This window comes from Ceratotherium simum, chromosome X (assembly GCF_057802395.1).
Source record: "Ceratotherium simum simum isolate JZ-2026a chromosome X, ASM5780239v1, whole genome shotgun sequence".
Taxonomy (NCBI): domain Eukaryota; kingdom Metazoa; phylum Chordata; class Mammalia; order Perissodactyla; family Rhinocerotidae; genus Ceratotherium; species Ceratotherium simum.
This window is the reverse complement of record NC_141940.1, coordinates 13,337,458-13,353,659: the sequence shown is the minus strand read 5'-3', so window position 1 is coordinate 13,353,659 and position 16,202 is coordinate 13,337,458. Positions and strand designations below refer to the sequence as shown.

The 16,202-nt window shown below is 38.6% G+C and overlaps 1 protein-coding gene across 1 annotated transcript; it reads right to left on the bottom strand.

The window, feature by feature from the left end:
* Positions 1-3,680: 3,680 nt before the first annotated feature.
* Positions 3,681-6,495, bottom strand: CXHXorf66 (chromosome X CXorf66 homolog). The gene is made up of 3 exons (XM_004441658.3): positions 6,408-6,495; positions 5,567-5,723; positions 3,681-4,524 (listed from the first exon to the last, which is right to left on the bottom strand). The coding sequence occupies exons 1-3, from the start codon at positions 6,493-6,495 to the stop codon at positions 3,681-3,683; spliced, it is 1,089 nt and encodes a 362-aa protein (XP_004441715.1).
* Positions 6,496-16,202: the final 9,707 nt, after the last annotated feature.

The window sequence follows — 16,202 nt, the reverse complement described above, 5'->3', positions numbered from 1 at the left end:
CCAACCCTGGTAAAAAGTGGTCTTGTTGCTGAATGAGCATGCCTTCAGCTCTTCACAGCTGCCCCTCCCCACGAGATGGTACAAGAGAGGATCTCTAAGCATCCTTTTAGCATCATGCATATATAATTTCGTGTAGAAAATATATATGAGAAACGTTTGAAATCTGGCATTTCAGCACTTTTTTTTTAAGTGATAGGTTTTTAGAAAAAGCTGTGCTGAATAAAAGGAGCAAAATATAATTCATTTCACTCCCATAGACAGAAGCAAGGTATGAGTTTTGGAGATGAGTGTAAGGAAGGTGGATTCGACAGAAAGAGAGTAGGGATGGTCTGAGAGGGAAGTGCCATGCCTGAAACTGGCTTCACGGTGCCCTCTGGAGAATGGAAATATAAGGAAGCCATGGACTGACTGAGCATATGGCGCTGATTCTTGCTGAACAGGGGAAAAGAAACAGAGAGTGAGGGAGAAGGAAGGAATAAAGTACCATGAGAGATGAGACAACGTTCAAGAAGGCTAGGAAGTAGAAATTCAGGACTCTCTTACTTAAATCAGGACATTCCCAAGAAGTACTAAAGGCTATCTATTGGAGTTATAGGATTTAATTATTTTAGTTATTAGCCTGGGCAAATTTTCGCTAGTAAATATATAGATGTATTTTTGCTAAAATTCTTTTCTGACTCATGGTACGTATTTTTATTACATATTCTATACTGGTTTTATGTGTGAAGGCCCCATTAATGCACTTAGAATTTTGCATATTGAATGAGCTTCAAATATTCTGTAGACTCCTACTCTATAATTAAGTGTGATTTAAAAAGGAACGTACATACTCATGCAGATAACTTGTTCTTAAAATGTCCTTATCATTGGTTGTCACTGGCAGTTAGTCATTTTTATTGTATATTAATATTCATAGCTTTTAAAGAATTACAAGTCTCTGGCTTCAAAATGGGAAAGAAAATAGAGCTTAGATTATTTGGCTTTGCCTACCAAATCTGTTGAATTTAAACTGAAAACCATACAATTTCGACTTTTGCTATTTTCCAGGCTACTGACAGCTCAGATTAACTCCAAAATCATGCTTTAGTATGAAGCCAGATTAGCCAATGAAACTGTAATTTTGATTTTAAAAAAACTTAGCCTTAGATGCTGTCAAACGCTGATCAACATCATCTGAACAAAGCAACTGTAAAAAAAATTGGGAGATGGATGGGGAAATTTGAATACTGACAGGATAATTGATATTAAGGAATTATTGTTAAATTTTAGGTAAAATATTAGTATTGTGTTTATATATTTTTAAAAGTCATTATCTTTTAGAGATATAAAGGGAAAGGGGAATGGATAAGAGTATAAATGAAACAAGATTGGCCATGTAGTTATAATTGTTGAATCTGAGCAATGCTCATATGGACATTCATTGTACTACTTGCTCTACTTTTGTATGTTTGAACTTTTTTTCATAATAAACAGTTTAAAAATTTGATTAGAACTTTTGCTTCTATTTGTGAATTTTAAAAAGACCAGGCTTTTCTAACCTAGAATAATTCCCTTTACAGTTTGTCTTTTTAAAAAGGGTAATACCGGTAAGAAATCAAGTCTGTAGTTCCCACAATGCTTTTTAAATGTGTATACCATCTCTTAAAACTTTTATACTGAAGCAGCTACTTCGTTCCATCTGTGAATTTTATGATGACCTTATGGGTATAGACCCCAGGAGGGGACCACCAATAGAGGCAGAGGCCATGGGGGAGTCAGATCTGAATGAACATCTGACATCTTTATATGCCCCTGGTAAGTGGGGAGAATGGCACAGACTGATTAAAAGTCAAGTAGGGATTTTGTTCACACCAGTGGATTGGGTGATCTGTGAATAAACAGGCACCTTAAAAGCTGGTAGTAAGAAGGCAGTACAGCATAACGAAAGTTTGAACATAAGCCAATCATAGATTCATATCTCGATATAACCAATTACTACATGTGATCTTACTATATGTTACAGAGCCTCAATTAACTCATATAATCCTCCATATAATGAGGGACTGTTGGGGATCAAATAAAATATGTGAAGTGTGAGGAAAGTGTTAACACAGCAGGTCTGCTTGTTTAGTCCTTCTATGTCTTCGTGGGAACTTGGAACCATGATTGGCCATTGGCCAACCCCTGGGAATGTGGCCCTCGGAATGTTCTTATGTTAATGGTTGGTGATTATGTTTTGTACACCTGGAGCCATGGACCATGCCATATCAGCTTGTCAGGACTGCTTTGCACAAACATCAACATTGATGATGTATGTCTGGTATCATTGTTGACATCCTGAGTTTCAGTTGCTGTGGCTGGTTGTGTAGTGTGATATACCTATGTAACTAGTTCTCAATAAAGGCCTCAGACCTAGAGACTCAAACAGGCTTCTATGGGCAGAGACATTCTGCACATGCTCCTCTAGTTTGTTGCTAGAAAGAAAGCATGTCCTGGGTGGCCCTAGATGGGGAAGTACTTGACAGCATACTTACATATGCCTGACATATCTGGTTTCCTCCTGATGTATATCTTTTTCCTGTTGCTATTGGTCTGTATATTTTTGCTCTAATAAACCTTAGCCATGAGTATAACCTGCTGTTGAGTCTTGTGAGTCCTTTTAGTGAATCAGCAAACTTGAGGGCAGCCTTTGGACCCACAAGACATAAAGGGACTAGTACAAAATGCCTGACAGATGGTACACATTCAATACATTCTAGCTACTGGCGTTTAACTTATGCCTGCTAGATGTTATAGGGGACTACCCTCACTGTACTAGAATATAGACTGAGAATCTAGAACTTTGCCTACTTTTCTCAACCATGCCCGTGGAAGAAAGCAAGGATAATATCTCATCAGTGGGAAAGTTAGAACATGTGACTTGAAGGTTCTCCCCTGGCTTCCCACCCCTGCCGATTCACAGTAGGGATGTACCGTGTGGGGAAAATGGGTAGATGATCAGACCTCCAACTGGGACTTTTTGAGAATGAACAACAGGGCAAACTCTTTTAGCATTTTGAAGGGTAACAAAAAGAATGAAAAGCCTTGGTGAGAGTTATGAAGACTAGAACACTTAGACTAATATCATGGAACTCCAGGTGTGGGTCCTGGAGGCTGGACCCTCACATTAGGTAGCAGTGACAGGAGGCAGTGGTGTTAGAAATGGCTATCAGGCGTTTCCCCAACTCAGCCAGAACGGAGCACACAGAACCATTTCTGCTAAGCACTGGGCACTACAGAAAGACAGTCTTAAACTGTGAGGACTGTATGTAAACATTAAAAAATAAACTTAATTGGGTTGGGGCTTCGATTGAAGGCTAATCCAAAGGAATGAGGAGTCTAGGGTACCCATCTTGCAATTCCTTTCTAGGTTTGTGTGTGCGTGTGTGTTTATGGTTCCTATCTAAGTGACCAGATCTAAGTAAGATACATCAAAAGAACCTTATGCCTCCAAAATGCAATAATAATTACAAGAAAATAATTTGTTATATCATGCATTTAATTACTGTTTTTCAAGTAAATAGACTCCAAGATGGATAGGACTAATCTCAATAGTGATTGCAAGTGGATTTTCCCTCTATCAGTGTCTTAAAGGATGGTGAGCATAAAATAGTTGGTATAAGTTTGCTTCTTCACAGGTGGTTTTTATTTTTATTGAGCCCTTAGTTATTTTGCATGCCTTTAGGGATGACTTCATTGTGTTTTATGTTGCAAATAAAGGTTATCTCCCTCTCACTGTCATCGCTGTCATATGTCATCCTATCACTGTCACTCACATTGTCACAGCATGCATTGTGTCTGGAATCTACCTTATGAAATGACTCGGAAAAAGACTTCAGTTCTCTTGGAAAAGGTGGGTATTGAGCATTTTTCTCCTTTGCCTCAGAAATATCATTGATCAAAGGCTCAGATGAAGTTCCGCAAACAAGGCATTTTTCCTTGTACCATCGACAAGGCTTGACTAATTGAGGCGTAGATGACATGTCTGCCCTACCTGTACTAACTGACCTTTTTAGATTAGGATGTCTGGGGGACTTGATCAATTTCTGTAAACCGAATGGCTTGGGTGGCAAGATTTGATTTTGTGGGGAGGGCAGACAAGGTGGCTTGGTTGGCCCGACTGTACATTGCAGACTGGCTGGACAAGGTGGCCTGACTACCTTATTTGGATAGGATGAACTGATTTGACTGACTAGCTTATGGGCCTGAGCTAGGTTATGTGACTTTTCTAGATGGCACATTCTACGTGACTTTTTCAGTTGAGGTGGCCTGAATACTTTTCCTGAGCTTGATGACTTAGATGACTTTCGTCGACTTGATGGCCTGATTAACTTTTCTGCACTGGATGGTATGGATGATTTTTCTGGACTTGAGAGCCCAGATAACTTGTCTATACCGGATAGCATGGGTTGTTTTTCTGGGCTGCATGGCCTGGCTCTCTTGGATTCACTGAATGATATTTTGGATGACCTAGATGACTTGGGTGCTACACCTTTTTCCTTGACCCTGAAAATATAGAAAATTTGAAGTATGAAAATTTAAAGTAAAAGAGTACTATTGCTATCACCATAAAACACAGGCTACTCTGTCAGTTTAGACTTTTGGTCTTTTTTTGGCTCTAGTAGGAAAACTGAACACAGTAAGAATTGGAGTGTGGTGAAAGCCATGGCTCGGGTCACAGATATGAACTCGTGTTGAATGCTTTTTCTTTTTCTTAAGAGCATTTTACTGTTTCAACTACATTAGATAGCCATATGGTCTAAATATGAAATGACACAAAGTTGTTTCAAATTTACTGTTGAGAGAGAGGAAGAGAGAATTTCATTTATTCCAGAAATTAAACTTTTTATAAAGAAGTCATAAGTTGATACACAACTGATTCACAAATATCACAACTTGTCACAAGAAAAACTAAACTTTTTAGACCACAGTCATTGTTTTCCTGTCATATTTTCACCATCAAATTATCTATCCGTGCATATTTATATTCACAATATTCCTCTAAAACTAAAAGAATGGAGCACTGGTCTATTTTGGTCATCAGTCCTTGAATTGGGAAATTTTTAGAAACCACTTTATCAAGGCCATCCTGATCCTGCTGTATGAAAGGCAGGGACTGAGATCATGAGAACAACAATAGTGAATAATTTTTATTGCTATTACATCTTAAAATGGTAGATCATCCAAAATATTTTATTGTCTTTGGAATGCGGGGACCCAACTCATTCTCTCTCCCCGTCTTCATTCTCCCAGTCTTATTCAGATAATCATGCTCTCTTTTCCTAGACTTGATGTATAATGAAATTAATAGCCTAGGGGCTCAGCTGAACTCTGAATAAGAGGCAGCTTTGTTTAAAGTTGATACTTGGGAATATTTAAGAGCAGATATCATTTAAGTCAAAGTGTCCATTTACAGTTGTTAGTAGCTCTTTAGAAGTCTAAAGTTAACATTAACTAACCACAACAACAATGAAACCTCCACTATATGTACACACACACACATATATACACACACCTTGCATTCTTAATTCAAAGGTGTAAAACTTACCTTCTTGCTTTGGGGGCATTGTCGCTCATAAAATTGTAATGGAGAAAACAAATACAGGTAAAGACAAAAGTTACAATCATAACACCAATTATGATAATGAGTAGATGTTTCCTAAAACTGTCCATTTTGGTCTCCATTGATTCAGGGTGCTTAGCTCCTGTCAAAGAGATTGTATCACCAGAAAATGTGTTAGATAACCAAGTTTTCTTACATTTTGATAGTGGTTTGCCACTATAGGTCAAAATCAAATCTCTTCATCACTGATTTTTTTTTAAGCATTCTGCTGTCATTTTCTTCCCTCTATCATGTCCCCAACCACAGTCTAGAAGCCAAATCTGGGAGGCATCTCTGGCTAATCAGTGTAATTACCTGGGTTACCCCTGCATCATGGCTTGCTCACCCCATTACCCAAGTTTTTAAGTGTGTATGTCTTGCGTGTGTGAATGCACTTGAGTGTTAATGTGTGTGTGTAAAGAGGTGTGTGTGTGGTGGGAAAGAGGATGGGACAAGAAATAACCTTTGTTGAAACCTACTATGTGTTAGGTACCATACCAGATTAATTCACATAGTATTATCTAGTTTGATTGGGTGTGGGGGTTGGTGGATTGGATGGAGAAGGGGAAAGAATGGGGATAATATGGCTGTACTCTTTATGCTTCTGTGTTGCTTGGATTTTTCACACAAGTAAAACTCTCAGACATTGTCCTAGTAATTCTTGAAGACCTACTAATGGTAACATCCAAGAAACAGATTTCTTAAATACAGCTAGCTAGTTTAATTAAGTGCTTGAATGCATAATATAAGAGATCATAATTTCTAAGTCTTAAGGTTAGGCACATACCTGTAGTAGAAGATCCATCACTTTGGTTTGTATTTAAACAACTGTTTGTCCCAATGGACAAAAGTAGGACATAAATAAAAAGATTCATGTCCAGAGCTTCATTCAAATGTTTCTTCTACCAAGGAAACTACTGTATTTGATGTGGTTCAGCCTGTTCTAGGTGTTTATGACGTCATTATCATTTGTGTCATATTCTGACAACATAATCTCACCATGGGGATGCATGAGTTTCCTTATACCAATATTATCAAATGACTTTTAATGATTTATTTCTCATTCACATCAAATATGCTATCAAATTCAAATCAAGAAGATTGTGGCATTAAGCACAAAGGGAAGTATTTAGAGAAGGTAGGGAAAATGGGATAGCTCTAGATATTGAAGAAGTATTCTCCTTGTTAAATGGAAAGGAGGCACTTTGCAGCCTTGTAGTAGTTCTTAAATGTTATAGGGATTAAATCGTTCTGGGGTATAAATCTGTAGGAATTTTTCTTAATAAAATTAAGATTTTGAATAGACCCTCAATCTTTTTATTGAGCTACTGCTATCAGGCTGAAGCTCAGTCCAATCATTCATTTATTCAACAAACATTTGTAGAGTATTCCTATATGCCAGACACCATGCTTAATGCTGTAGATACCAAAATAAACAAGATAAAAATCCCTGCACTCCTATAACTTATATTCAAGTAGAGAATACAAGTGATTACAAGATAGTGTGAAGTGGGCTATAATACGACTAAGCACAGTGTTTGAAGAGAGAAAGATCATTCTTTTTTTTGTTTTATTTTACTTATTTTTATTCTATTTTTTAATTGCAGTAACACTGGTTTATAACATTATATAAATTTCAGGTGTATGTCATTATATTTCCATTTCTGTGTAGATTACATCATGTTCACAACCCAAAGACTAATTACAATCCATCACCATATACATGTTCCTAATCACCCCTTGGGAAGGATCATTCTAACAATGATTGGAAAGAATGGATTAGAAAGCTGCTCAATCTGTTGGTGAGGAGATCACTTAGGGAGAAGAGAGAAGATGGTTACCAAAATTGAGGTATTGAGGATGGAGATAAATGGATGAATTTTAAGAAATATATATATATTTTTTTGTGTGTGAGGAAGATCAGCCCTGAGCTAACATCCATGCCAATCCTCCTCTTTTTTTGCTGAGGAAGACCGGCTCTGAGCTAACATCTATTGCCAATCCTCCTCCTTTATTCCCCAAAGCCCCAGTGGATAGTTATATGTCATAGTTACACATCCTTCTAGTTGCTGTATGTGGGACACGACCTCAGCATGGCCAGAGAAACGGTGCACCGGTGCGCGCCCGGGATCCGAACCCGGGCCGCCAGTAGCAGAGTGCGCACACTTAACCGCTAAGCCACGGGGCTGGCACCATTAATAAATATTACAGAAGTTGAATTGACGTGATTTTGTTCTTGATTGTTTGTTAGAGTGAAGGAAAGGGAAGAGTCAAGGATAGCTCAGAATTCTGGCTTGGACAACTGAGTGGTCCTGTTCATGGAGACAGAGGATACAGGAAAAGTTGCATCTTTGAGAATGGAGGTAGTTGAAGTTGATGAGTTCAATGTGGGTCGTGTTGAGCTTAAGGTTCTCATGAGGTATCAAAGTATACATATCCAGAAGCCAGTTAAGTATATAGACTTGGATTTCAGAACACGGATTTAGGCTGGGAGTCATCAGCATCTGGAACAGGGCTTCTTAATGCTTTTTGTGCCATTGGCAGTCTGGGGAAGCCTGTGGACCTCTTCTCAGAATAATATTTTTAAATATACAAAATGAAATGCATAGGATTACAAACGAAATGAAATATACTGAAATAGAGTTATCAAATACAAAAATAGCGATCTAGTAATATATGTAATTATTGATTCATTAAATAAAGAGATCTAGCAGTGGATCTAATAACTGCTATAAACTGAAATAATGATAAGTATAAACAGTATTTTGAGGTATCTGCAACAAGTGTAATATCTGAAAATATATATGATTTCTAATAATGATAAAGCCACAGACAGTGGTTATACTACTGTGGCTTGTTGTCTACATTCATAATTTGGAGAAATAATAAATTTTTATTAAAGATTGGTGAAAATAAAAGTCTGTTTTTATCCATTCAAGTTTACAAATTGTCTGAATTTGATTCATGTACTGAAGTCAGAAACCCAATCTAGAAGCTAATTGAAGCCCATGGGAATGGATATCATCAACCCAAGGACAGAGGGTAGAGAAGGAAAAGTGCCCAGGACCCAAACCTGAGGAACCCCAACATTTAGAAACTGAGTAAAGGAAGCTGATCTAGCAAAGAAAATCAAGAAGTTCCAGAGAGGTAGGGAGGAAAACTAGGAAAGTGTGAGGTCCTGGAAATAATAGGAAGAGAGTTTTTCAAGGCACAGGGAGTAGTCAACAATGACAAATACTGCTAAACGTCTGAGACAGATAAGGACTGAAAAGAAGTTAAAATGGATTTAATAACGAAAAGGTCACTAGTGATCTAGGCAAGAGCACTGTTTCAGTGGAAAAGTAGAGACAGAGGCCAGATTTCAATGAGTTGAAGAGTAATTGAGTACTGAGGAAGTGAAGTCAGCTGGTGTAGACAATTCTTTCAAGTCTGACTGCAAAAGGGAAAAATAGGGTGGCTGCTAGAGGAGGATGGTGGGCCTAGGGAGGACATTTTGTAAGATGGAAAAGACTAGCTCAATTAAAAGCTGATGGGAAAGAGCTAGTATGGGGGAAGATATTGAAGCCACAGAAAAGAGGGGGGTAAATGAAGAGCCAGGCTCCTTAGGGGACAGAAAAGAATGTGATAGTCAGAACATCACTTGTCCCAGTGGATAGGAGTGCAGATCAAAAAGTCAGAATCTGAGATTGGTATCAAGATGGTGGAGTAGGTGGACTCTGAACTCACCTCCTCCCATGGACACAACAGAATTACAACTACTCTTGGAACAATTACCCCTGAGAAAGAACTGAAAACTGGATAACAGGAACCCCTGCAACATGTGACAGTCCTGACTGAGGTGGAAGAGATAGAAATTCTCTTCTGGAGAGAAAAAAAGCCACCTTTGCAAGCCTCAGCGCCTCATGGCCACCTGGGAGCAATCCAAAGGTACACAGCCTTCCCTGGAGGAGTGAGGGACCTAAGTAGGGACTGTTGCTGTTATAAGCATTTTTTGGACCCAGCACTACCTAGAGGAGTGCCATAATATCTGGCTTGCTGGCTACTAACAACAACGGGGAATACCCCCAGAAAAGCTATTGAACATAAGGGGAAAAAAAAACAAAACAAAAACAAGCCAGCTCTTAAAGGGCCCACACACAAATTTACCCATTTAGGAAAACAACCTAAAATCGCCAGAAAGAAAGTTGCACAGTCCTTTGATGAAAAGATACTCACCTGATAGGCCTTGGGTGCATCTTGGTGAGAAGTGAGACCTCTCCAGGGACTGAGACATTGGTGGCAGCCATTGTAGTGACCTGCTGCAGGCGTGCTGACACAGTTGCTGGCAGACCCTGTTGGAGTTCTCCCCCTGGCCTCTCCACTCAGGGTCTGCCCCACCCACTAGACAACCGATTTAATCCAGCTTAGCCAGGGCAAAGGGCCTACCCTAGGGACTGGCCCCACCCAGCAAGCCTCGGGGAACTTGTGGGCCTGTATAGGCTAGGTGCCTGGATTCTCTGCAGCCTAGTAAGTGGGTCCATCTTTGTGGGGCAGGGCATGCGCAAGGAGCAGGTGGAGTGTGCAGGGCATTGGGGGAGGGTATGGGGCCTCTGCCATGGGGCGACTGGGTCCACTTCAGGGGGTTGGGGTGTGCACATGGGACAGGACTGTGTCAATAGTGTGTGTGGCCCTGTGGGTGGTGGGGCTTGTCAGCTGCAGAAGACTTGGGCTTTTCAAACAGCTGCATAGGGGATCGGCCCCACCTTCCAAAGCCTGAAACAATTGGGTGCTCCCATCCCTGGGGCCAGCCCCACCCAGCTGCAATCCTGAGAGAGCTGACTGGAGCCTTATAGTTCAGTGGCCTACAGCAATTGTAAGCCCCTGAGCCTGACATCCAGCCACGCTGGGAGCCTACTCACTTAACAGAAAAAATGCAACAGGAATGTGCTATTAGATCTTGCAGCCAACTGTGCTGGGGCACCCCACACCTGATAAAGAGACTGAAGGGTCCATAACAGCCACACGCAACTGAGCATTACAACCAGCCAGCCAGGGGGACAGCTCAGCCTCCCTTGGCATCTACAGAAAGAGCGACCCTGCCATAACAGAAGGACATATGTAGCCCCCACAGAGGTCAGTCCTGGAACATTTGGAACTGGTGACAAGACAGAAGCACACAGCAGGGCCTCATAAGGCATGTGTTACATAAGGTCACATCTCCAAGATCAGGAAATGTAGCTGACCTACCTAATACATAGATACAAGCACACAGAAAGAGACAAGATGAGGAGGCAAAGGAATATGTTCCAAGTAAGGGAACAGGACAAAACCCCAGAAAAAGAACTAAATGAAAGAGAAATGAGCAATCTACCCCATAAAGAGTTCAAAGAAAGAGTCATAAGGATGCTCACTGATATTGGGAGAAGAATGGATGAACTCAGTGAGAATGTCAACAAAGAAATGGAAAATATAAAAAAGAACCAATCAGAAATGAAGAATATAATACTGGAAATGAAAAATTCATCAGAGGGACTCAAAAGCAGAGTAGAGGATACAGAAGAATGGATCAGTGAGCTGGACAAAAGACTAGAGGATATCACTGCAGCTGAACAGATAAAAGAAAAAAGAATTAAAAAGAGTTAGGACAGTCTAAGTGACCTCTGGGACAACATCAAGCACACTAACATCTGTGTTATAGGTGTCCCAGAAGGAGAAGAGGGGGACAAAGGGGCAGAGACTCTATTTGAAGAAATAACAGCGGAAAACTTTCCTAACCTAAGAAAGGAAACAGACATCCATGTTCAGGAAGCACAGAGAGCACCAAACAAGATAAACCCAAAGAGGCCCACACCAAGACACATTGTAATTAAAATGTCCAGAATTAAAGATAAAGAGAGAATCCTAAAAGCTGCAAGAGAAAGGCAACAAGTCACATACAAAGGAAACCCCATAAGGCTATCAGCTGACTTCTCAGCAGAAACCTTACAGGCTAGAAGAGAGTGACATGATATATTTAAAGTGCTAAGAGGAAAAAACCTACAGCCAAGAATACTCTACCCAGCAAGGTTATCATTCAGAATGGAAGGAGAGATAAAGAGTTTCCCAGACAAGCAAAAATTAAAGGAGTTTATCACCAAGAAACCAGTCCTACAAGAAATGCTCAAGGGACTTATTTAAGGGGGAAAGAGAAAACCACAAATAGGAAAAAATTATCTATTTCCATGATAAGAGGGTAATGGATACAAATGCACACAAAAAAAGGTTAGATTTGATATAAAAAAACATACAGTGTAGGAGGAGGGGAGTAAAAGAGTAGACCTTTTAGAAAGAGGTCTAACTAAAGAGACCATCAACTTAATATAGATTGCTATATAGGTAGGTTATTATATATGAACCTCATGGTAATCACAAACCAGAAACCTATAATAAATACACAAAAAACTAAGAGAAAGGAACCCAAACATAATACTAAAGAAAGCCATCAAACCACAAGGGAAGAGAGCAAGAGAAGAAGAAAGGAACAGAGAAGAACTACTAAAACACTGAGAAAAATTTTAAAAATAGCAATAAGTACATACTTATCAATAGCTACTTTAAATGTCAATGGACTAAATGCCCAATCAAAAGGCATAAGGGGGCTGATTGGATAAAAAACAAGACCCATGTATATGCTGCATACAAGAGACACACTTCAGACCTAAAGACACTCAGAAACTGAAAGTGAAGGGATGGAAAAAGATACTCCATGCAAATGGCAATGAAAAGAAAGCTGGGGTAGCAATACTCATATCAGACAAAATAGACTTTAAAACAAAAACTGTAACAAGAGACAAGGGCACTACATAACGATCAAGGGAACAATCCAACAAGAGGATATAACACTTGTAAATATCTATGCACCTAACATAGGAACACCTAAATATATAAAGCAATTATTAACAGACATAAAAGGAGAAAAGACAGTAACACAACAATAGTAGGGGACTTTAACACTCCACTTACACCAATGGATAGATCATCCAAACTGAAGATCAATAAGGAAACATTGGCCTTAAACGACCAATGTTAAACATTAGAACAGAGGGACCTACTAGATATATACAGAACATTCCATCCAAAAACGGATGAATATACATTCTTTACAAATGCACATGGAACATTCTCCAGGATTGATCACATTTTAGGCCACAAAACAAGTCTCAATAAATTTAGGAAGATTGAAATAACACCAAGCATCTTTTCTGACCAAAACAGTATGAAACTAGAAATCAGCCATGGGAAGAAAATCAGAAAAGCCACAAATACGTGGAGATTAAACAAAATGCTACTGAATAACGATTGGGTCAATGAGGAAATCAGAGGAGAAATCAAAAAATACCTGGAGACAAGTGAAAATGAAAATACGACATGCTGGAATTTATGGGATACAGCAAAAGTGATTCTGAGAAGGAAGTTTATAGAAATACAGGCCTATCTCAACAAGCAAGAAAAATCTCAAATAAACATATAACAGTGCACCTAAAGGAACTGGAAAAAGAAGAACAAACAAAGCCCCAAATCAGTAGAAGGGACGAAATAATAAAAATCACAGCAGAAATAAATGAAATAATAGAGACTGAAAAAACAATAGAAAAAATCAGTGAAACCAAGAGCTGGTTCTTTGAAAAGATAAACAAAATTGACAAAGCTTTGGCTAGACTCACCAAGAAAAAAAGAGAAAAGACACAAATAAATAAAATCAGAAATGAACACGGAGAAATTACAACAGACACCTCAGAAATACAAAAGATTATAAGAGAATACTACGAAAAGCTATATGCCAACCCATTGGATAATCTAGAAGAAATGGATAAATTCTTAGAATCAACAACCTTCCAAAACTGAATCAATAAAAAATAGAGAATTTGAATAGACCAATCACCAGTAAGGATATCAAAACAGTAATCAAAAACCTCCCAAAAAATAAAAGTCCAGGACAAGACGGCTTCCCTGGTGAATTCTATCAAACATTCAAAGAAGACTTAATACCTATCCTTAATACCTATCCAAACTCTTCCAAAAAATTGAAGAGGAGGGGAAGCTTCCTAACTAGTCATTCCACAAAGCCAACATTACCCTGATAGCAAAACCAGACAAAGACAATACAAAAAAAGACAATTACAGGCCAATATCACTGATGAACAGCAATGCAAAAATCCTCAACAAAATACTAGCAAATTGAATACAACAATACATTAAAAAGATCATACACCGTGATCAAGTGGGATTTATTCCAGAGATGCAGGGATGGTTCAACGTCCGCAAAACAATGAACATGAGACATTGCATTAACAAAATGAAGAGTAAAAATCATGTGATCATCTCAATAGATGCAAAGAAACCATTTGACAAGATACAGCATCCATTTATGATAAAACCTCTGAATAAAATGGGTATAGAAGGAAAGTACCTCAACATAATAAACGCCATATATGACAAACCCACAGCTAATATCATTCTCAATGGTGAAAAACTGAAAACTATCCCCCCAAGAACAGGAACCAGACAACGATGCCCATTTTCACCACTCCTATTTAACACAGTATTGGAAGTCCTAGCCAGAGCAATCAGGCAGGAAAAAGAAATAAAAGGGATCCAAATTGGATAGGAAGAAGTGAAACTGTCACTATTTGCAGAGGACATGATTTTATGTATAGAAAACGCTAAAGAATCTACCAAAAAACTTTTAGAAATAAAAAATGAATACGGTAAAGTTGCAGGATACAAAATCAACATACAAAAATCAGTTGCATTTCTATACACTAACAACGAAGTAGCAGAAAGAGAAATTAAGAATATAATCGCATTTACTATTGCAACAAAAAGAATAAAATACCTAGGAATAAACTTAACCAAAGAGGTGAAAGATCTGTACACTGAAAACTATAAAACATTGTTGAAAGAAATTGAAGAAGACATGAAGAAATTGAAAGATATTCCATGCTCTTGCATTGGAAGAATTAACATAGTTATGATGTCAATACTTCCTAAAGCAATCTATAGATTCAACACAATCCCTATCAAAGTTCCAACATTTTTCACAGAAATAGAACAAAGAATCCTAAAATTTATATGGAACAACAACAAACCCCGAATAGCCAAAGGAACCCTGAGAAAAAAAGAACAAAGCTGGAGGTATCACACTCCCTGATTTCAAAACATACTACAAAGCTATAGTAACCAAAGCAGCATGGTACCGGCACAAAAACAGACACACAGATCCATGGAACAGAACCGAGAGCCCAGAAATAAACCCACACATCTACGGACAGCTAATCTTCGAGAAAGGAGCCAAGAACATACAATGGAGAAAGGAAAGTCTCTTCAACAAATGACATTGGGAAAACTGGATAGCCACATGCAAAAAAATGATAGTAGACCAGTATCTTACACCATACACAAAAATTAACTCAAAATGAATTAGACTTGAATGTAAGACCTGAAACCATGAAGTTTCTAGAAGAAAACATAGGCAGTACGCTCTTCAACATCAGTCTTAGCAACATATTTTCAAGTACCATCTCTGACCAGGCAAGGGAAACAATATAAAAAATAAACAAATGGGACTACATCAAACTAAAAAGCTTCTGCACAGCAAAGGAAACCATCAGCAAAATGAAAAGACAACCTGACAATTGGGAGAAGATATTTGCAAACCATATATCTGATAAGGGCTTAATCTCCAAAATATATAAAGAACTGATGCATCTCAACAACAAAAAAACTACCAACCCAATTAAAAAATGGGCAAAAGACCTCAACAGACATTTTTCCAAAGAAGATATACAGATCTCCAACAGACACATGAAAAGATGTTCAAAATCTTTAACTATCAAGGAAATGCAAATCAAAACTACAATGAGATATCACCTCACTCCCGTCAGATTATATATATAATTAACAAGACAGGAAATAACAAGTGTTGGAGAGGATGCGGAGAGAAGGGAACTTTCATACACTGCTGGTGGGAGGGCAAACTGGTACAGCCACTATGGCAAACAGTATGGAGATTCCTCAAAAAATTACGAATAGAACTACCATACGATTGAGCTATTCCAATGCTGGGTATTTATCCAAAGAAAACATCAATGTATAAAGATACATGTACTCCTATGTTCATCACAGCATTATTCACAATAGCCAAGACTTGGAAGCAACCTAGGTACCCATCAAGGGACAAATGGATGAAGAAGATGTGGTGTATATACACAATGGAATACTATTCAGCCATAGAAATGGTGAAATCCCGCCATTTGTAACAACATGGATGGACCTTGAAGGTATTATGCTAAGCGACGTAAGTCAGAAGGAGAAAGTCAAATACCGTATGATCTCACTCATAAATAGAAGATAAAAACAACCACAAACAATCACATTGAGACAGTGACTGGATTGGTGGTTACCAGAGTAGAAGGGGGGAGGGAGGAGTGTGAAAGGGACGATTAGGCACATGTGTGTGGTGATGGATTGTAATTAGTCTTTGGGTGGTGAACATGATGTAATCTATACAGAAATCGAAATATAATGATGTACACTTGAAAAAAAAAAAATCAGAATCTGATAC